Source organism: Pseudophryne corroboree, chromosome 5 (assembly GCF_028390025.1).
Source record: "Pseudophryne corroboree isolate aPseCor3 chromosome 5, aPseCor3.hap2, whole genome shotgun sequence".
NCBI lineage: Eukaryota > Metazoa > Chordata > Amphibia > Anura > Myobatrachidae > Pseudophryne > Pseudophryne corroboree.
Window position 1 is genome coordinate 553,071,297 of NC_086448.1, and position 24,241 is coordinate 553,095,537.

At 42.8% G+C, this 24,241-nt stretch overlaps 1 protein-coding gene across 2 annotated transcripts in view; it reads left to right on the forward strand.

Annotated features, from left to right (window-relative positions):
• CDKAL1 (CDK5 regulatory subunit associated protein 1 like 1) overlaps nt 1–24,241 on the forward strand; it is a 1,663,077-nt gene that overhangs the window by 720,471 nt on the left and 918,365 nt on the right. For both annotated transcript variants that reach the window (XM_063923244.1, XM_063923245.1), the window contains exon 9: nt 17,617–17,720. In XM_063923244.1, coding sequence (XP_063779314.1) covers nt 17,617–17,720 — 104 coding nt within the window. The remainder of the gene's footprint in view (nt 1–17,616; nt 17,721–24,241) is intronic.

Genomic DNA, 24,241 nt, shown 5'->3' on the forward strand with positions numbered 1-24,241 from the left:
CACTTGAATACAAATTACATGCATGCATACACTCATACAAATATATGTGTGGAAATATGAAATTTACATGTAGGTACACATATTTTTAAAAACAACATATGTGGATATGATTCAAACCACTGTATTCACATAATGAAATTCTGATGCCACCAAATTGTGAAACATGGATAATGGCAATGGAACTTCTTATGGCTTCTTAGAAAAGTGGTTGGACTCCCGAGACTTCCCAAAAGTGTACAAAGGTTGTAGTCCCATGACCAAACAGTCTAACATTTTAGGCCCAGATTTATCAAGCCCTGGAGAGTAATAAACTGTATGGCGAGAAAGTACCAACCAATCAGCTCCTAAGTGTCATTTTTCAAACACAGCCTGTAATATGGCAGTTAGGAGCTGATCAGTTGGTACTTTCTCACCATACAGTTTATTACTCTCCAGGGCTTGATAAATCTGGGCATCAGCATGCAAACAGCTGGCTTTTTATTTCTGTTGATATTTTATGTCTGTAAACATGTTTGAGCATGTGAGTTTAAAGCAAATATAATTTAAAAATAATAATGTAAATATAACCTGTTACCTGAATATTTCTGCAGGGAGATATATAGTTATTATTAAATATATTGAAGATGTTTTATATGCAACATATAAATAAAAATCATAAGTGTATTCATGTTGAAAACCTCAAGCAAAGTTCTAGCGGGTTTTGGACAATACCCAGGTAGGAATCACTAACTTTATACCGTGTTGTTTGCCAAATCCATTAATAACTGAATATATTCAATTAACTTGTGTAACCAGAAACAAGGAAGAACTGTACTATTTGTGTAAAGAATGTCACAAGCATATGTGCAAATAGAAACCAGCATTTGTCACAATTTGCGTACTAGTGTGATAGAAATGTGTGTGTGTGTGTGTGTATATCTATATATATATATATCTATATATATATATATATATATATATATATATATATATATCTCCCCAAAGTCCTGCACTCTCATACACTTAACGAGACAACTGTAGGGTGCTCCTAAATAGGCCCTCGGTCAGAGTCCACTAAAACATACAAACGAATCCACAGTTGTGGGAGGGCACTCACTCTTATAGTCTATTCATTTAAAAGTTTCAATCCCACAACAGGATCTTTCTCAAGACAGGCATAAATGTCGATCAGAATAATTTCAAACAAATAAATCCATAATGTAAATATCTATCAAGAAAAAGAAAAAATACATCAAACAATAACATCAACCATGCCTCACAGGTTCCCAAGCGTGCACAAGGGACAAGGGGCCAACCTACGGTGCACCAGTATAATACCAAACCCCTAGACACCGTGCTCATGAGAAGTATATAAATAAAGGTACACCTAAGTGCTATATATTGCACAAAGCACTACACTTACGGTAAACAGAGTAGATAATTCAATTAAGGATGTATACACACAATAATCAAGAGACAGTCAGCATCCACACTAAAAAGAACAAAAGATAATTATATAATGTCCTTATAAAATATAAAAAAAAAATAAAACAAAAAAAATATATATAAAATATATATATATATGTGTGTGTGTGTGTATATATATATATATATATATATATATATACCGTATATACTCGAGTATAAGTCGACCCGAATATAAGCCGAGATACCTAATTTTACCACATAAAAATGGGAAAAATGACTGACTCGAGTATAAGCCTAGGGTGGGAAATGTACGGTGCCAGGGGTGTTCATGCTCAGGGTGTCATGCTCGTTGCCAGGGGTTTCATGCGGTAGGTGTTATGCTTGTTGCCAGGGGGTAATGCTTGTTGCTAGGGTTGTGCCCCCAGTGCCACATATACCCCCAGTAACAGATATCCCCCCACAGTGCCAGATAAAAACATGCTGCCGTTGCTTTGCCCCCAGTAGTTATGCCCCTTCTTTGCCCCCAGTAGTTGTGCCCCTCTTTCTTTGCCCCCAGTAGTTGTGCCCCCTTTCATTGCCCCCAGTAGTTGTGCCCCCTTTCATTGCCCCCAGTAGTTGTGCCTCCTTCTTTCTTTGCCCCCTGTTGCAGTGCCCCCTTCTTTCTTTGCCCCCTGTTGCAGTGCCCCCTTCTTTCTTTGCCCCCTGTTGCAGTGCCCCCTTCTTTCTTTGCCCCCTGTTGCAGTGCCCCCTTCTTTCTTTGCCCCCTGTTGCAGTGCCCCCGTCGCCGCTTACAAACACACAAACACACACAAAAACAATACTTACCACTGCCCCGCTCCTGCTTCCCGACCGCTTCTTCTGCTGCTGCGCTGCTCCGCTCCGTCCGTCCGCTCGCTCCATCCGGCCGCACGCTCCGTCCGGCCGCCGCTCTGTGCGGCCGCCCGCTCCCCGGCACCCGATCATCTCTATGGGAGAGACGTCATGACGTCTCTCCCATAGCAACGCGCACAGACACTAGAGGTCAATAATGACCTCTAGTGTCTGTCCTGGAGCCGGCTGCAGCGGACGCCCACACAGCCCACGGCGTCTGCTGCAGCCATTGACTCGAGTATAAGCCGAGGGGGGCTTTTTCAGCACAGAAAAATGTGCTGAAAAAGTCGGCTTATACTCGAGTATATACGGTATATATATACACACACACACACATACACATACCAACAGGGAGTCCCTAATAAGTGAAAGCATTTCAGAAATTAAGTGTGGCTCTTACTAGTGCTGAATTCAACAGGTCAGATGTTACTTCCTCAGTCAATCCATATTAATGGTGGTAAAGATAAAGACGTTTATCACATAACCACCTTATTCCATCAGAAAGGTACTAGTAATAATAACTTCAAAAAACCAAAACTACTTACAGGGACATCTCCTGATCAGGGCATACCATGCTGACATCTATGGCAATATATGAACTAAGTGAATAAAATGAACTTTTAAATTAATAGACTATAAGGGGGAGATTCAAATGTTTGAAAAGTCGGTGAGTGTCTGTTTTTCCCTGACTATTAGATAGGAAAAAATAGACTCCCAACTGGCTTTTCAAACATTTGAATCTCCCCCTAAGAGTGAGTGCCCTCCCACAGCTGTGGATTCGTTTGTGTGTGTGTGTATATGTGTGTGTATATATATATATATATATATATATATATATATATATATTATTATAAATACTGCTCAAATAAATAAAGGGAACACTTAAGCAACACATCCTAGATCTGAATGAATGACATATTCTTATTAAATACTTTATTCTTTACATAGTTGAATGTGCTGACCACAAAATCACACAAAAATGAACAATGGAAATCAAATGTATTAACCCATGGAGGTCTGGATTTGGAGTCACACTCAAAATTAAAGTGGAAAAACACACTACAGGCTGATCTAACTTTGATGTAATGTCCAAAATGAGGCTCAGTAGTGTGTGTGGCCTCCACATGCCTGTATGACCTCCCTACAACGCCTGGGCATGCTCCTGATGAGGTGGCGGATGGTCTCCTGCGGGATCTTCTCCCAGACCTGGACTAAAGCATCTGCCAACTCCTGAACAGTCTGTGGTGCAACAGTTGGTGGATGGAGCGAGACATGATGTCCCAGATGTGCTCAATTGGATTCAGGTCTGGGGAACGGGCTGGCCAGTCCATAGCATCAATGCCTTTGTCTTGCAGGAACTGCTGACACACTCCAGCCACATGAGGTCTAGCATTGTCTTGCATTAGGAGGAACCCAGGGCCAACTGCACCAGCATATGGTCTCACAAGGGGTCTGAGGATCTCATCTCGGTACCTAATGGCAGTCAGGCTACCTCTGGCGAGCACATGGAGGGCTGTGCGGCCCCCCAAAGAAATGCCACCCCATACCATTACTGACCCACTGCCAAACCGGTCATGCTGGGGGATGTTGCAGGCAGCAGAACGTTCTCCTTGGCGTCCCAGACTCTGTCACATGTGCTCAGTGAGAACCTGCTTTCATCTGTGAAGAGCACAGGGCGCTAGTGGCGAATTTGCCAATCTTGGTGTTCTCTGGCAAATACCAAACATCCTTCACGGTGTTGGGCTGTAAGCTCAACCCCCACCTGTGGATGTCGGGCCCTCGTACCACCCTCAAGGAGTCTGTTTCTGATTGTTTGAGTAGACACATGCACATTTGTGGCTTGCTGGAGGTAATTTTGCAGTGCTCTGGCAGTGCTCCTCCTGTTCCTCCTTGCACAAAGGCGGAGGTAGAGGTCCTGCTGCTGGTTTGTTGCCCTCCTACGGCCTCCTCCACGTCTTCTGATGTACTGGCCTGTCTCCTGGTAGCGCCTCCATGCTCTGGACACTACGCTAACAGACACAGCAAACCTTCTTGCCACAGCTCGCATTGATGTGCCATCCTGGATGAGCTGCACTACCTGAGCCACTTGTGTGGGTTGTAGACTCCATCTCATGCTACCACTAGAGTGAAAGCACTGCCAGCTTTCAAAAGTGACCAAAACATCAGCCAGAAAGCATAGGAGCTGAGAAGTGGTCTGTGGTCACCACCTGCAGAATAACTCATTTATTGGGGGTGTCTTGCTAATTGCCTATAATTTCCACCTGTTGTCTGTTCCATTTGCACAACAGCATATGAAATTGATTGTCAATCAGTGTTGCTTCCTAAGTCGACAGTTTGATTTCACAGAAGTGTGATTGACTTGGAGTTGCATTGTGTTGTTTAAGTGTTCCCTTTATTTTTTTGAGCAGTGTGTATGTATGTATATATATATATATATATATATATATATATATATATATAATGAAGCAGGAATCAGCGGCACTCTGCAGACTGAGTATTAAATTAGATAATCTTTAATTCGGTCCTACGCCGTTTCGGGGACAAATCCCCGTCTTCAGGGACAAATCCCCGTCTTCAGGGACAAATCATACACGTGTATGATTTGTCCCTGAAGACAGGGTTTTGTCCCCGAAACGGCGTAGGACCGAATTAAAGATTATCTAATTTAATACTCAGTCTGCAGAGTGCCGCTGATTCCTGCTTCATCATATTGGATCTTGCCTTTGATCGCAGAGGGCACCGCAGTAAGTAACCTTTCATATCCAATTGAGTGCCGAACCTTACCGCTATATATATATATATATATATATATATATATATATATATATATGTTCTAGTGATAAATCAGTTGCGCCTTCAGTGTTTGTGAATAAAACGTTGCAAATCCTTAAGTGATAGTTAAAAAATGCGTACCAGACATATGCAGAACATTCGCCTTGTTTATGGTGTCTTTGCATCTGGATGTTCCTTACTCGTACTAACTCTCCGTTCCCATCCGTCCAGGCATTGGTGTGGAGTTTGTACGTATATGCAAGACAATGTGTCAATATACTGCTCTTAGAAAAGTGACTTGGTGCTATTTTTGTGCAAAGTTAGCAGTAAAGTGAATATGTGCAGAGAAAGTGCTGTAAGTGCTTATTAAAAATATATGAATAAAAATGAATATATTACTGGCAGTGTGCTAGTTCCCTTTTTTTCTTAGGTAATGTGCTTAAATACCATTTCTTAAGGGTGCAACACCATATAGCTCAGTATTCAGAGGAGATCTATAGAGGAGGTATATTTATATGAGGCACTTACATCTTACAAATTGTGTTTCCTTTCAGAATACTGCGCTCCGGAGAGCCTGCCTCTTGCAGCAGTTCTGTGCTACACACACTTCCTCCTCCGTCCCTTAGCTTTGTGTATGTGTCTCTGAGCCGCACCCACACAGCTCCAGGTTCTCCGGTCACTCACATCTTATTATCTGGCTCGCAAGAAGCTCTTCTATACGGAATACAATAGAGAGGTATATAAGTCTGATGACGGAATGACGGCAGCATCTTTTTAATTCATTGCAACTCTAGATGTAAGTGCCTCATATAAATATACCTCCTCTATAGATCTCCTCTGAATACTGAGCTATATGGTGTTGCACCCTTAAGAAATGGTATTTAAGCACATTACCTAAGAAAAAAAGGGAACTAGCACACTGCCAGTAATATATTCATTTTTATTCATATATTTTTAATAAGCACTTACAGCACTTTCTCTGCACATATTCACTTTACTGCTAACTTTGCACAAAAATAGCACCAAGTCACTTTTCTAAGAGCAGTATATTGACACATTGTCTTGCATATACGTACAAACTCCACACCAATGCCTGGACGGATGGGAACGGAGAGTTAGTACGAGTAAGGAACATCCAGATGCAAAGACACCATAAACAAGGCGAATGTTCTGCATATGTCTGGTACGCATTTTTTAACTATCACTTAAGGATTTGCAACGTTTCTCTATCGTCCTAGTGGATGCTGGGGTTCCTGAAAGGACCATGGGGAATAGCGGCTCCGCAGGAGACAGGGCACAAAAAGTAAAGCTTTAGGATCAGGTGGTGTGCACTGGCTCCTCCCCCTATGACCCTCCTCCAAGCCTCAGTTAGATTTTTGTGCCCGGCCGAGAAGGGTGCAATCTAGGTGGCTCTCCTAAAGAGCTGCTTAGAAAAGTTTAGCTTAGGTTTTTTATTTTACAGTGAGTCCTGCTGGCAACAGGATCACTGCAACGAGGGACTTAGGGGAGAAGAAGTGAACTCACCTGCGTGCAGGATGGATTGGCTTCTTTGGCTACTGGACATTAGCTCCAGAGGGACGATCACAGGTACAGCCTGGATGGTCACCGGAGCCTCGCCGCCGGCCCCCTTGCAGATGCTGAAACAAGAAGAAGGTCCAGAATCGGCGGCATGAAGACTCCTCAGTCTTCTTAAGGTAGCGCACAGCACTGCAGCTGTGCGCCATTTCCTCTCAGCACACTTCACACGGCAGTCACTGAGGGTGCAGGGCGCTGGAAGGGGGGCGCCCTGGGAGGCAATGAAAACCTATTTTTGGCTAAAAATACCTCACATATAGCCTCCGGGGGCTATATGGAGATATTTAACCCCTGCCAGAATCCGTTAAGAGCGGGAGACGAGGCCGCCGAAAAAGGGGCGGGGCCTATCTCCTCAGCACACAGCGCCATTTTCCCTCACAGAAAGGCTGGAGGGAAGGCTCCCAGGCTCTCCCCTGCACTGCACTACAGAAACAGGGTTAAAACAGAGAGGGGGGGCACTAATTTGGCGTTAGAAATATATAAAAAAGATGCTATAAGGGAAAACACTTATATAAGGTTGTCCCTATATAATTATAGCGTTTTTGGTGTGTGCTGGCAAACTCTCCCTCTGTCTCTCCAAAGGGCTAGTAGGTCCTGTCCTCTATCAGAGCATTCCCTGTGTGTGTGCTGTGTGTCGGTACGTGTGTGTCGACATGTATGAGGACGATGTTGGTGAGGAGGCGGAGCAATTGCCTGTAATGGTGATGTCACTCTCTAGGGAGTCGACACCGGAATGGATGGCTTATTTAGGGAATTACGTGATAATGTCAACACGCAGCAAGGTCGGTTGACGACATGAGACGGCCGACAAACAATTAGTACCGGTCCAGACGTCTCAAAAACACCGTCAGGGGTTTTAAAACGCCCGTTTACTTTAGTCGGTCGACACAGACACAGACAGGGACACTGAATCCAGTGTCGACGGTGAATAAACAAACGTATTCCTTATTAGGGCCACACGTTAAGGGCAATGAAGGAGGTGTTACATATTTCTGATACTACAAGTACCACAAAAGAGGGTATTATGTGGGATGTGAAAAAACTACCGTCGTTTTTCCTGAATCAGATAAATTAAATGAAGTGTGTGATGATGCGTGGGTTCCCCCCGATAGAAAATATGGGCGGTATACCCTTTCCCGCCAGAAGTTAGGGCGCGTTGGGAAACACCCCTTAGGGTGGATAAGGCGCTCACACGCTTATCAGAACAAGTGGCGGTACCGTCTATAGATAGGGCCGTCCTCAAGGAGCCAGCTGACAGGAGGCTGGAAAATATCATAAAAAGTATATACACACATACTGGTGTTATACTGCGACCAGCGATCGCCTCAGCCTGGATGTGCAGAGCTGGGGTGGCTTGGTCGGATTCCCTGACTAAAAATATTGATACCCTTGACAGGGACAGTATTTTATTGACTATAGAGCATTTAAAGGATGCATTTCTGTATATGCGAGATGCACAGAGGGATATTTGCACTCTGGCATCAAGAGTAAGTGCGATGTCCATATCTGCCAGAAGATGTTTATGGACACGACAGTGGTCAGGTGATGCAGATTCCAAACGGCACAAAGGTGTATTGCCGTATAAAGGAAGAGGAGTTATTTGGGGTCGGTCCATCGGACCTGGTGGCCACGGCAACTGCTGGAAAATCCACCGTTTTTTACCATAAGTCACATCTCTGCAGAAAAAGACACCGTCTTTTCAGCTTCAGTCCTTTCGTCCCTATAAGAGTCATATCTGCCCAGGGATAGAGGAAAGGGAAGAAGACTGCAGCAGGCAGCCCATTCCCAGGAACAGAAGCGTTCCACCGCTTCTGACAAGCTCTCAGCATGACGCTGAGACCGTACAGGACCCCTGGATCCTACAAGTAGTATCCCAGGGGTACAGATTGGAATGTCGAGACGTTTCCCCTGCGCAGGCTCCTGAAGTCTGCTTTACCAAGGTCTCCCTCCAACAAGGAGGCAGTATGGGAAACAATTCACGAGCTGTATTCCCAGCAGGTGATAATTAAATTACCCCTCCTACAACAAGAAAAGGGGTATTATTCCACACTATATTGTGGTACTGAAGCCAGAAGGCTAGGTGAGACCTATTCTAAATCTAAAAAAATTTGAACACTTACAAAGGTTCAAATCAAGATGGAGTCACTCAGAGCAGTGATAACGAACCGGGAAGAAGGGGACTATATGGTGTCCCGAGACATCAGGGATGCTTACCTCCATGTCCCAAATTTGCCCTTATCACTAAGGGTACCTCAGGTTCGTGGTACAGAACTGTCACTATCAGTTTCAGACGCTGCCGTTTGGATTGTCCACGGCACCCCGGGTCTTTACCAAGGTAATGGCCGAAATGATGGTTCTTCTTCGAAGAAAAGGCGTCTTAATTATCCCTTACTTGGACGATCTCCTGATAAGGGCAAAGTCCAGGGAACAGTTGGAGGTCGGAGTAGCACTATCTCGGATACTGTTACAACAGCAGGGGTGGATTCTAAATATTCCAAAATCGCAGCTGATCCCGACAACAAGTCTCCTGTGCTTAGGGATGATTCTGGACACAGTCCAGAAAAAGGTGTTTCTCCCGGAAGAGAAAGCCAGGGAGTTATCCGAGCTAGTCAGGAACCTCCTAAAATCAGTGCATCATTGCACAAGGGCCATGGTAAAAAAATGGTGACTTCCTTCGAAGCAATTCCAGTCGGCAGATTTCATGCAAGAACTTTTCAGTGGGATCTGCTGGACAAATGGTCCGGATCGCATCTTCAGATGCATCAGCGGATAACCCTATATCCAAGGACAAGGGTGTCTCTCCTGTGGTGGTTACAGAGTGCTCATCTTCTAGAGGGCCGCAGATTCGGCATTCAGTTTTGGATGTTGGTGACCACGGAGGCCAGCCCGAGAGGCTGGGGAGCAGTCACACAAGGAAAAAATTTCCAGGGAGTGTGATCAAGTCTGGAGACTTTTCTCCACATAAATATAGCTAAGGGTAAATTTATAATGCTCTAAGCTTAGCAAGACCTCTGCTTCAAGGTCAGCCGGTATTGATCCAGTGGGATAAAACATCACGGCAGTCGCCCACGTAAATAGACAGGGCGGCACAAGAAGCAGGAGGGCAGTGGCAAAAACTGCAAGGACTTTTCGCTGGGCGGAAAATCATGTGATAGCACTGTCAGCAGTGTTTCATTCCGGGAATGGAAACTGGGAAGCAGACTTCCTCAGTAGGCACGACCTCCACCCGGCAGAGTGGGAACTTCATGGGGAAGTTTTCCACATGATTGTAAACCGTTGGGAATTACCAAAGGTGGACATGATGGCGTCCCGTCTGAACAAAAAACGGGACAGGTATTGCGCCAGGTTAAGAGACCCTCAGGCAATAGCTGTGGACGTTCTGGTAACACCGTGGGTGTACCAGTCGGTGTATGTGTTCCATCCTCTGCTTTTCATACCTAAGGTACTGAGAATTATAAGACGTAGAGGAGTAAGAACTATACTCATGGCTCCGGATTGGCCAAGAAGGACTTGGTACCCGGAACTTCAAGAGATGCTCACAGAGGACTTATGGCCTCTGCCGCTAAGAAGGGACTTGTTTCAGCAAGTACCATGTCTGTTCCAAGACTTACCGCAGCTGCGTTTGACGGCATGGCGGTGGAACGCCGGATCCTAAGGGAAAAGGCATTCAGGAAGAGGTCATTCCTACCCTGGTCAAAGCCAGAAAGGAGGTGACCGCACAACATTATCACCACATGTGGCGAAAATATGTTGCGTGGTGTGAGGCCAGGAAGGCCCCACGAAGAAATTTCAACTCGGTCGATTCCTGCATTTCCTGCAAACAGGAGTGTCTATGGGCCTCAAATTGGGGTCCATTAAGGTTCAAATTTCGGCCCTGTCGATTTTTCTTCCAGAAAGAATTGGCTTCAGTTCCTGAAGTCCAGAAGTTTGTCAAGGGAGTATTGCATATACAACCCCCTTTTGTGCCTCCAGTGGCACTGTGGGATCTCAACGTAGTTCTGGGATTCCTCAAAACACATTGGTTTAAAACCAGTCAAATCTGTGGATTTGAAGCATCTCACATGAAAAGTGAACATGCTCTTGGACCTGGCCTGGACCAGGCGAGTGTCAAATTGGTGTTTTTTTTCTCAAAAAAGCCCATATCTGTTTGTCCATTCGGACAGGGCAGAGCTGCGGACTCGTCCCCAGTTCTCTCCCTAAGGTGGTGTCAGTGTTTCACCTGAACCAGCTTATTGTGGTGTCTTGCGCCTACTAGGGACTTGGAGGACTCCAAGTTGCTAGATGTGGTCAGGGCCCTGAAAATATAGGTTCCAGGACGGCTGGAGTCAGGAAAACTGACTTGCTGTTATCCTGTATGCACCCAACAAACTGGGTGCTCTTGCTTCTAAGCAGACTTTTGCTAGTTGGATGTGTAATACAATTCAGCTTGCACATTCTGTGGCAGGCCTGCCACAGCCAAAATATGTAAATGCCCATTCCACAAGGAAGGTGGGCTCATCTTGGGCGGCTGCCCGAGGGGTCTCGGCTTTACAACTTTGCCGAGCGGCTATTTAGTCAGGGGCAAACACGTTTGTAAAATCCTACAAATTTGATAACCTGGCTAAGGAGGACCTGGAGTTCTCTCATTCGGTGCTGCAGAGTCATCCGCACTCTCCCGCCCGTTTGGGAGCTTTGGTATAATCCCCATGGTCCTTTCAGGAACCCCAGCATCCACTAGGACGATAGAGAAAATAAGAATTTACTTACCGATAATTCTATTTCTCGGAGTCCGTAGTGGATGCTGGGCGCCCATCCCAAGTGCGGATTTTCTGCAATACTTGTACATAGTTACAAAAATCGGGTTATTATTGTTGTGAGCCATCTTTCAGAGGCTCCGCTATTATCATACTGTTAACTGGGTTCAGATCACAGGTTTTACAGTGTGATTGGTGTGGCTGGTATGAGTCTTACCCGGGATTCATAAATCCTTCCTTATTGTGTACGCTCGTCCGGGCACAGTATCCTAACTGAGGCTTGGAGGAGGGTCATAGGGGGAGGAGCCAGTGCACACCACCTGATCCTAAAGCTTTACTTTTTGTGCCCTGTCTCCTGCGGAGCCGCTATTCCCCATGGTCCTTTCAGGAACCCCAGCATCCACTACGGACTCCGAGAAATAGAATTATCGGTAAGTAAATTCTTATTTTTATTCACAAACACTGAAGGCGCAACTGATTTATCACTAGAACAAATTTGAAAACTAAGTTCCCTTGGGAATTGGACATTTTGAAATCTGGTTGCGACACCATTTAATCTGGGAGTGTTCTCTAAATAATTTAATAATTTGCTTTGCACTATTTCATGTGTAACTTATGATCTCCCATCTCAGGGATATCTGGTTATAGAATATTCAGGTTGTAGCGCTATCTGCACTTTTTGTACACAATATATATATATATATATATATATATATATAAAACGCCCAGGTAAATCCTCACAAGATTTCACCAATGTGCAACACTACTCATATAGATATGAGTGGAAGCTCCTGCCCAGTAAATACGTGTACATAGAACAAATGAAGTGCAAAGGAGCGCCTACTAGTGTTCAGCAACTGTATATAGTGAAATAATTCACCCTGTGAGACGTGCAAAAAAAAGGGGATATAAAAACAAACAAACAATGAATTAGCTCGTTTAAGCAATCTTCGATCAGGTGACCCATGGATTCAAGAACATATAAATTAGAAAAACAAAGAGAATAGAACATAGTGTGTGTCGTTTTGATTCAATTAGCATAGTAGCTCTTATTTAGGAACCATGCCAGTCCCAATAAAACACTTTAAGAGCAATACAATTTAATGTACACAATCCGGTTACAAATGCAGGTAACAAACGTACAAGATAAAAATGTTAAAACGGCTTATCTGTCCGCTATGGGAAGTCCTGGATGAGTGTTTAGTTCCTGTCCCAATGCATTTCGACCTTTGGTGAGTACTTCATCAGGGGGAACCCCTCCTTTGATGAAGTCCTTACCTAAGGACGAATAAAAGGCAGAGATGGCCGGCACTCCTTGTTTGTCTCAGTAACTTTTGCCGGTGCGCTCCTGTTTTCAGCCCTGTAGGGACAAAACAAATGTATATCTTACATGGGGCGGCACTCAGACAACTTGAAGAAACATAAAGACTCCCAAGTTGTAGTCATGATAGTCTTTGTGTGTCTTAAAGTCATCCGAGTGCCGCTCCATGTAAGACAGCTTTGAGCTATAAAGTTATTCTTCATTATAAGTACCAGAAGCTGCAGTTAAGAGGGATTTTACCTTGCGGTTTCCCAGTTTCTGAGGAAACTGAGACAAGTGCACCTTCTGTGGCTTAACGCGCAGGGTAGCGACCCTTACTTGAATCGGTCAGGTAAGGCAATTAGGGGGAGATTCAAATGTTTGAAATGTCATTTGGGAGTCTGTTTTTTCTTATCTAATAGACAGGAAAAAAAAGACACCCAACCAACTTTTCAAACATTTGAATCTCCCCCGTTGTCGCTTTTCTGTAAAAAAACAAATAGACTGAGTAGTCACCTCATTATTAATGCTGACCTACAGGCAGAAGTGTACTCCTTATCTGCATGCAAGTGCTGATAGATGCTTTTTTTCAGCCCCTCTATCCATATACTGTATGGAGTACACAGGAATCAATTTAGTATTGTAGGGTTATGTATGAGAATGGGATACTTTAGAAGTTAAAATCACACATGCCCAAGAAGGTGATTGTTGTCCAGACTAACCCAGAATGCTAGATCCTTTCAAAATGGACCGAAACGCAGACCATGCACCAACAGTCAGACATGAAGAGGGTACAGAGAAGACATGAAGAGGGTACAGAGAAGTCTCAGAATTGGAGGTGTCCGCTAAAATATTGCAAAGACTGCCACCCTTACTACTGTACCTCACTTCTGACCCCAATACACGACAAACTGTCCAAGTATATATTATGGAAAACAAAGTTAAAAGTAATGGTGGGAGTTGATATCCTTGATGGTTGCCCCTTGACATAGTAACTCCTATGCCAGCATGATTGTTGATCAGTGCAGAACTGCTGGGGTTAGTATATAAATAGCATTTGAAATCCGTAAAATCCAGACATATGTAACGCCACATAAATATATAGCCAATAAACTATATTAAAGGAGCATATTTGAAGTCTGAGGGACTACAGAGGACATAACCACTGCTGCTGTTGCACCCTCAGCAAACCCCAGTTGATAAGCAGTTAAAGACCCAGGAGAATTTACTGTAGGTCACAGATTGTGATTTCAGATGGTGATAGGAAAAAGCTTGCATAGGATCTTTCCAAGGTTTTAAAATCACAGGGGTCAGCCTAAATGAATTGGGATTAGGAAGCGATGTGTGATGGAAAAGTATTTTTTAAGTTTAGGAAGCTTTTACAGTTTTTTTAGCAGATGGGATGAGCAGACATACATTTAAGTTACCTCAACATGAGCTGCGCACCAGCGTATGTAGTGCTGTAGCAGGGTACCTCAGTAATGTGCACGTAATGCCACCACGCACAGAGCAGGACAGATCTGCAGGCAGAAAAGAAGCTAGGCAGAGCAAGGGAGAGTTGTGGGCAGACACTGAGGTCCATATACTATTAAATGTGTGTGTGTGTTTATCTATCTAGACACTCCAGCTGTTGTTGAACTACACATCCCAGCATGCCCTGCTACAGTTTTGCTATTTGGCCTTGCTAAAACTGATGCAGGGCATGCTGGGATGTGTAGTTCAACAACAGCTGAAGTGTCAAGGTTAGCCATTACTGATCTAGAGAGAGAGATGTATGTGCATCTCTCGCACAATTTTCTGTAGAATATGGTCCTGAGCTGTCTCTGTGTCTTAAAATTTACTGTGTTGATAATTACATGTGTCTATATATATATATATATATATATATATATATATATATATATGCAAAGGGGGGTGGGACTCAGCGCCTTCTGTGTCAGTGATATCCAAACAAGGTATAAAATTAATGCGTACCAGACAGAAAGTAAATTCAAGCATGTGGTGTGTTCCTTCCCTTCTATTAGACGGAGGAAGGAGGACCAATAGAAGGGAAAGAACACACTACATATCACTGACACAGAAGGCGCTGAGTCCTACCCCCCTTTGTATATGTATGTGTATATATATATATATAATAAAAAATATGTTTATATATTTATTTTAGTGTCATAGTATATATATATATATATATATATATATATATATATATATATATATATATACATATATACACACACACGCATAAATATTTGGCTGGAGGGTGTCTAGAGGTTTCCACACATTAGAACCGTATTGTACACTATGCGTAAAATTTCAGCACATCGTATCAGTTTACAGATGTGTCCTCTTACATCTTTGTGTTGTGTCACACAACGTGTGAGTGCAGTGTGACTCGGTAGCGCTTAGCGTCTTTATTGCTTTTTTTCCACAAAAATTTGTCTTACTAATGGAATAGGACGCACAAGCAGCTTTTTGTGATTAAAATGATATGCAGCATGCTTATATTCTGTGTGTGACTGCAGCTGTGTCTGCATACAAAATTCTATGCTACAGTGTTTTCCTGGAAATCACTGTAATGTGGTATTTCGGATACCAGCCGCAATTACACACTGAATATAGGCATGCTAAATATCAGCAAATTATTAGAAATGCCAGCTGATTTGAGGCTTAAATTTTGTTTGTTCTGCATACATGCCGTGACATGCCATGCCAGCTATTATTCTAGAACCCTTATTTATCACCTTATTAGGAAGGAAAGAGCAAAATAAATTGTTGTGACTTGACTAATCAGTGGCATTATGTTTAAAAGAACTAGGTGACACACATTAAAAGTACATTATGTTTTACGATGGGAGACCTGTAGGGTAAATTGGCATTTATTCTATAATTTAATTTCTAAATTTATTAACTAAAACATTCATATAAAAAGTTAACATTTGCGGAATTTAACCAGTTTTTGCCACAAAAATATTGTATGATAGCTGTCTAAAAAACAGCCATCCAGGTTTGTATGAATATTTGTCACTCTCCGAACATACAGGTACAGTGATTACACCTAATGGTATTGCATCAACAAATCATGTATGGCATTTGTGTCTGATTGTCAGCAGTATTGTGCTAGGAAAATCCTTTGTTACTAAATAAACCCATCATGACACCTATGCTGTCAGACAGCGATTCTACACAGTCCTTTTTCTGTCCTTGCTTGAACATTGTAACTTATTTCACTTAGATTTAGGGGTCTATTCATAAAGCAATGAAACCAGTGGAGAAGTTGCTTTTGGCAACCAATCAGCATCTTCCTTACATTTTATAAAATGCCCTTGATAAAGGCTTCCTTCAAAGCTGATTGGTTGTCATGAGCAACTTCTCCACTAGTCTTTTCTCCACTCTCTTCACTGCTTCATGAATAACACCAGTCTGTTTTTCATGCTTAAGTGTTTTGTTATTTTATCAGTGTTGAGTGTCAAAATGAAGAAAGCATTCAAATAGTTCTCCTCAATCCCATACAATGCTGTCCTCAGTCACTTACTCTCTATGTCATGAGGCCTAATTCAGACATGATCACTAGCAGGCAATTTTTGCACCGCTGCAATCAGATAGTCACTGCCTACAGGAGGAGTGTATTTTAGCTGTGCAAGTGTGCGAACGCATGTGTAGCAGTACTGTACAAACAGATATTGTGCAGTGTCTGCACAGCCCAGGACTTACTCAGCCGCTGCGATCGCTTTAGCCTGTTCAGGACCGGAATTGACGTTGGACACCTGCCCTGCAAACGCTTGGACACGCCTGCGTTTTTCCTAACACTCCCAGAAAACGAAAGGAAAATACAGAAAAGATGGAGAATCAGGCGCTTATAGGTGCTGTCTCTCTAATGCTGCTGCTAAACACTTGGGGTAGTCACACCCAATGATAAAGTACAAACAAAAAACACAATAGCAGCGCTAACGTGATTCTAAATTAATATAATAGAAGGATTGAGTGATAAATTGATATTATTTAATAAAACCCGATTTTAAAACAGCATAAAAACATTATGAATAAAAATTAAAATGATGAAGGGTCACAATATTAGCTGCCTTTCCTGTGTGATCCATTCCTGTTTTAAATAGACCGGATTGCAGATGGGTGAGAAGATGGAAACAGACTGACGGCGAAGTCCCACAATTGATTTATATGCTCCCCGTTTCTTTATAAATATAAGATTAAATATACAGATAGCTATTGTGTTTTTTGTTTGTACTCCCAGAAAACGGTCAGTTGCCACCCACAAAAGCCTTTTCCCTGTCAGTCTCCTTGCAAACGCCCGTGCGAATGGATCCTTCACACAAACCCATCGCTGAGCAGCGATCCGCTTTGCACCCGTGCCACGCGCCTGCGCATTGCGGTGCAGGCGTAGTTTAGACCTGATCGCCTGCTGTATGAAAACACAGCCTAGCGATCAGGTCTGAATTACCCTCATGGTGCAGGGCTCATGATGATATTATGAAGGCTCGCCAGCATAGGAACACAACAATAATTACAATTACCTGTAGGAACTTCTAGTCTGTGACTTTAGAACATATGCCACTGCCCACTGTTCCCATCCTCTGAGTGATATGAAGTGTTTCACTTCCATGACATAGGCAAAACTGAGTTGCAGTAATACTCCTCTAGAGTGTAAGTGCATATTCACACCTCACTTCTGAAGTGTGCTCTGCATGCTATATAATGTTGCTGTATATATACTACAGTATGTGCGTAATACATTTGCAAAAAAGACCAATTTATGTTTGGTGAAACATACAAACTGATAACCCCCTAGCTGGTTTTTCAATTGAACATTCATTGTTTCATGCATGGCAACACAAAGTAACCTTGAAGTATTATCATGTTGCTTTTTGATATTATCCAGTATTTGGTTTAACAGGTTATTATACAATACTTATTGTGTGGTGTTTCTTATGTTTCATTTGACAGGTGTTTAAATGCATGTACATACTGTAAAACAAAACATGCTAGAGGGGAGCTTGCCAGTTACCCGATAGAAGAGCTGGTTGATCGAGCAAAACAGTCTTTCCAAGGTATGTTAATGACTTATTAAGCCCTAGAACAGTTCCTGCAAATGTATCAATAGCGGATCATTTATGTCTTCAGTTTGCACACAATATATTGTTATCTTCAGCATTGGCCAAACTGGGTCATAAAATATTGTAGAAACACTTCCGTATTGCTCCTTAGCGTGCCAGGATACTTTACCGCTGATAATTTATGTGTGACTCTTACCTACCTGCCAATGGGTTAATATAGCCTCTGTCTGTGTTTTTGCTACCTAGAGATACTTTTTTTTTCTCCATACATATTATTCATGACTACTCACATAAGTTTACTATCCCTAATTGTTGCAACCTGTAGCTTATGATAGGTACATTGTAAAGGGCTTTTCAAATGACAATTGAATAAGAGGCAAAACTCGGCCTGTTGGATTGGGAAAAAAACAGCTATAGCCATCCATTAACATTCTGCAGCACGTACGGGGGGGGTTTATACCTGAACATCAGAGGAACAATAAAGCGGACTACATCAGTATAATGTGCCAGCTTGAACCTTAAATAATAACAGGGAGATGTGTTGCTTTTCAAATATGAGCCTTGTTAAATAATGGTTCTGATGTTAATTAGATTTGGCCCTCCAAAAATCAGAATATAAGACTAATAACCATATTGCGTACAGTCACTCTGATCTTAACTATAATGCATGTTTAGATCGATTCTACTGTGGCAACTATATAAAAAAAAGACACTTTAAGCATTTATTTAGACATATGTTCCTGATCCTATAGGACTTGTTTCTTTTTGCAAGTTGTAAGTTTTTGCTTACATTGGAGCATTAAATTGCCATCTAAGATAATGTAACGCTCTCTGTAAATTAAAAAAAATGAAAGAAAGCAGAAGGAACAACTGTCAGTTGGCATGGCTTTTTATCAATTTATGCAGGATAACATTCTCCCTCTGTAATGGCAACATATGGTATGCTAGTATCCTCTCATCCATTTGCAGTATGATGAATTGCTTAACATGTCCAACTTTGCATCAGTGTAGAAGTTTTCCTCCCCCCAACACACACATCTTCCTCCTTATCAACAACGTACAGCCATGACTTGTGATTCTCTGTGTGCCACCAAAATATTAAAGCTTGTAGAAAATGAATTTTATTCAGCATCATTCATTTAAATAAATAGACTGAGTACGAGCAAAGCAAGTGTAGCATGTGCATATATACATGCACAAATTCATATTTAGTTTTATCATTCATTTTTTTTAGAAGCTACAGTACATTCAACAGTACTGTTAAATATATTAATATGCTAACATTGTTATGTTTGAAATTCATGTTCAACTTTAGTTCTCCTAAGAAGAACTTTCTACATCTTGAGTGTACCTTTCTCATAAGTTGTACACTTACTGCCCCATTGCAATATGTGACTGTGTCAGCTATAGGTTATCCTTATCATTGCATTTATCACCTTCACTTCCTGTTGTTCGATAGTTAAAATCTATGTTCCTCAAACTAAAGGTGAATTCCTTTACAGCACAATAAGCACATTTAATTTGGAAAGGGAGTTTGAGCATCATTGTGTTAATATAAACTGTGTTTTATTGCAAACACCCACTGTTGAGTTTACACTTCAGCTAAACATGTGGAAGAAAATCCCTTAGGCAGTTACATTGTCAAACTCCTCTTAGGCTACTTTTGCTTATGTTGCAAAATGTTTATTTTATGAATTCATTGCATCACAGTATTTTATGGTTACCAAAGTTAGTGAATATTACGTTCTTTCTTTTTTAGAAGTCTAGCTATCCAAACTAACAGCATTTGTTTTTCAGTAAAAGTTATACAGTATGGACAGTTTATCATTGTCATGCACTGTACATTTAATAATCCATGTAAAATAGCTAGTAAGAAATATGGACATAAACCAAAATAATGTTTAATAGATATAAAATCAAGTTCAATCTTAAATGTGTCATCAGAGTACTGTGTATGGCTAGTTTAATAGTTACAGTTTCCAGCCTATGAGTTGTGTATATACTGGGTTTGAATGTTGGACATCCTGGAAAACGTTTTGTGAATGGGTTGTGAGGAAACTGCATATTCTTCAGCACAATGTGTACATTACAGTGGGGTGGTTGCTTTGCCAGCATTGGTGAATCTTGTAAGTGGTTTCACATCCTAGCCAAAAACAAAATGTGCAAGTTTGTTGCGGTTTTCTCTGGATCCTACTGTAATTGTGATGACTAAAACTGAAGGCAGTGGAAGATCTCCAAATGATACATTTCCAAAATAAACTCAAGATATTATTATTCTTTTACTGGGGTCGATATGTCATCCATATCTAAAGGCATTTGTTCTGGATCACATAATCCCAGTCAATCCTTCATACCATATTCTAATCTAGATTGCTTCAGGAGGTAGAACAGATTCTGGAAAACGCACAGTAATGTGGGCCCAAGTCAGAGGTGGAAGTAAATGGTACCACCACCACGTCTTTGTACATAGTGGCTGTGCAAAAATATACAAAAGACACAGTAGACATCTTGTGTAAAAAGACACCCACTGGCGGTTTCCCTGATCAGCTGGCCTCTGCATCGTCTGATCAGCATCACAACCATCGGTTGCAGCATCTGCGTTACCCTCAGGTTATTCAGGTGACCCAACTCCGCTTTAATAAACGTTCCTTGTCTCCACCACCAAAACACCTGCAGCATGTCGATCATGTTGCAATGTCCAGGGCACTGCACATGGGTATGTCACAAAGCAATGGGTCATTTTTTACAACCAAATCGGTACTGCATGCGGGCTTGAATCTGGGCACTTTGTGTACTGTAGCACCTTTAGAGACAAGGATTAGTATTCATAGTTTTGCTGCCTCACACCACTGGGGTTATGAAATCATTTTCAAATAGGATATTGGGAATATTGTGGTCATGCTCAATTCCTGTAAAGGGTAGACAGCAAGTGGACACCTTCAAAATGCTTAAAGTATAATTTATAATAAACAAAAAATTTGAATACCACATAGAAAGACATCTATTACCATAAATTTTGCTCTATAGACAATGTGCTTCATTTAGCACTTTGGGGGCAACTAAATTTTATAAAAGATCAGCTTCATTTCTCGCTGCTACATTAAGAACTATCACCCTCTCACACATTGTGATCTATAATTCTTAACCTGACCGAATACACACTGTGTGAAAAAGTCAAAAAGTGTCTTGCCGCAGGTTAATCACTGTAGCCGGAAGGGATGGCTGCACCATGACCTATCTACAATGCATCCGGAAAGTATTCACAGCGAAAGATAACAGAAACAAAATACAGAGACATCCTGGATGAAAACCTGCTCCAGAGCGCTCCTGACCTCAAACTTGGGCGACGGTTCATTTTTCAGCAGGACAATGACCCTAAGCACACAGCCAAGTTATCAAAGGAGTGGTTTCAGGATATCTCTGTGAATGTCCTTGCGTTGCCTAGCCAGAGCCCACAATTGAATCATATTGAACATCTCTGGAGAGATCTGAAAATGGCTGTGCACCGACGCTTCCCGTCCAACCTGATGGAGCTTGAGAGGTGCTGCAGAGCAATGGGCGAAACTGCAATAGGTGTGCCAAGGAATGGGCGAAACTGAAAATAGGTGTGCCAAGCTTGTGGCATCATATTCAAAAAGACTTGAGGCTGTAATTGCTGCCAAAGGTGCATTAACAAAGTATTGAGCAAAGGCTGTGAATACTTATGTACATGTGATTTCTTAGTTTTTTATTTTGTAATAAATTTGCAAAAATCTAAAAAAAACTTTTCTCTTACATTCTGGAGGATACTGGTGTCCATTTAGTACCATGGGTTATAGAAGGGTCCACTAGGAGCCATGGGCACTTTAAGAATTTGATAGTGTGGGCTGGCTCCTCCCTCTATGCCCCTCCTACCAGACTCAGTTTAGGAAATGTGCCCGGAGGAGCCGGTCACGCTGGAGGAAGCTCCTGAAGAGTTTTCTGTATTTATTTTATATATTTGTTATTTTCAGGCAGGGCTGGGTGGCACCAGCCTTCCTGCTTAGTGGGACTTGGGGGGGGGGGGTGGCAACCTCTTGAAGGGTTAATGGTCCCGTTCCCCGCTGGCAGGACGCTGACCTCCTGAAGGAAATATTGGCAAGCCCCACCACGGCGAGTGTACATTCCCACAGCACACCGCCACCCCTAACAGAGCCAGAAGAATGAAGTGTGGTGAGTATTGAGCCGGCATCCCGGTTAGCGGGGCGCTGGCCATTATGGCGTCAATAGGGTATGGAGACGCACTGATTCTAAACAGGCCAGAATGTGTCTCCAGACACAGTACACAACTGCATCTCCGTACACTGTACACGGTACCCATACTGGCAACACAGCCTTAAAACGGTTTCTGTCCATTTTAAGCACCAAATTCCTCAGCCAGTAGAAAAAAAGTGTGAAAAACGCGCACCATTCAAGGGGCGGGGCTTCACTATGAAAGGATACAGCAGCTCACTAGTGCCATTTTCCCTCTGCAGTGGACACAGACACGGACTAACAGGGACGTGCAGCTCCTCCAGTGTGACTCCAAATTACCTCAGCGGTACCAGGGGGTCATAGCAGGTGTGGAGTGATTACTAGTGTACTAAGTCCCCTATCAGGGTACTTAGTCTGTGACCCAGCTAAGCTATGCATTAGCGGTAAGGGCGCGGTGGGGGCTTGCTCCAAACAACTCTGTGTCTCCCTGAAGAGCTCTTTGTGGGTTAATTGTGCTTAACCTTTTCCTGTGTGTGTGTGTGTCACATTTACATTATGTCAGGCAAAGAGTGTGTTTCTTGTACAGCGGAGTGTTCCTCTTCACCAGGGATCTCACTACTGGGTACTCAGAGTTCACAGAATAGCGGGACTGATCCAGAGTGGGTTAATTCTCTGAAAGGAATGATCTCCACTTTCTACAAAATTGTCCCACAATGAGAAAGAGACGCAATACTTAAAAAAGGCTGTGGTTTAGTTTATGAGCAGAGACTCAATCCCCAAAACAGCGTCTCAATCCCCTACCATTTGTCCGCAAAAGCGATCTTTGGTCCATATCCTGCAGTCTGACTCTGACGCTGAAGGGTCAGACTTGGAGGTAGCGGGGGATGCAGCTCTGTCACAGGGAATAGATGCTCTTATAGAAGCTATCAGAGATGTTCTGCATATTGCTGATAAAGTGTCAGTAGTGTGAGGAATCTTATTTTAATGTAAAAAAGAAGTCCTCAGTCAAAGGAATTGAATACCCTGTTTGAAGAACCGTGGGTTAATCCTGATAAAAAATTTAAGATCCCTAAAAGGTTGCTCTCATGTTTTCCCTTTCCTCTGGAGGATAGGAATAATTGGGAAAATCCACCGATAGTGGACACATCAGTCTCTAGGCTGTCACGAAAAATTGTATTGCCTGTTCCTGGTGCAGCCTCCCTAAAAGACACGGCTAATCGTAAAATTGAGACTACACTCAAATCATTGTACACAGCTGCTGGGGTGGCCCAAAGACCCACTATTGCATGTGCGTGGATCACAATAGCCATTCCAAAATGGTCAGGCAACCTAATTGAGGGATTAGATTCCTTGTCTAGGGGGCATGTTGTTTTACTCCTGCAGCATATACAGGACTCTGCAAACTTTATGGTGGAAGCCATAAAAGAGAGAGGCTTGCTTAATGCATGCACCACCGCAGTGTCTGCACACAGGGGCCTGTGGCTACGCCAGTGGACTGCTGACGCGGACTCCAGGAAAGGCGTGGAAGGCCTACCATTCACAGGAGAGGCCTTTGTTTGGAGATGAACTAGACAAATGGATCTTCACAGCTACTGCGGGTAAGTCTACGTATCTTCCTTCCGCAGCCCCCCAACCAAGAACACTTATTCAGCTTCTAAGTTACAGTCCTTTCAGACGGACAAGTTCAAGGGCTAATCCAGAGGTGCTTATACGTCCTCCAGCAGCGCTAGAGGTAAACCACGCAAACTAGCACTTGCAGGTGCTCAGGAACAGAGCTCAGGCTCTGCTTCCTCAAAGACTTCAGCATGACAGTGGACCACAATGCCTGGAAGGCTGTCAGGTGGGAGCCCTACTACAATTCTTCAGTCAGATCTGGTCAAGTTTGTGCCAGGATCCCTGAGTCATAGATCTTGTTTCCCAGGGCTACAGACTGGATTTCGAAGAGCTCCCACCTAACAAATTCTTCAAATCAGGATTGCCAGTTTCACAAGAGGCAAGTATAACTTTACAGTATGCCATCCAAAAACTGGTACAGACTCGGGTCATTGTTCCAATTTCACCTCATCTGCTCAACAAGGGGTACTATTCCAACTTGTCCGTAGTACCGAAAGCAGATGGTTCGGTAAGACCGATTCTGAATCTCAAGTCTTTGAACCCATACTTACAGGTGTTCAAATTCAAGATGGAGTCTCTGAGAGTGGTAATCTCAGGTCAAGAGGAGGGGGAATTCCTAGCGTCTCTGGATATAAAGGATGCGTACCTTCACATTCTGATCTCGCCGCCTCATCAGGCTTATCTACGGT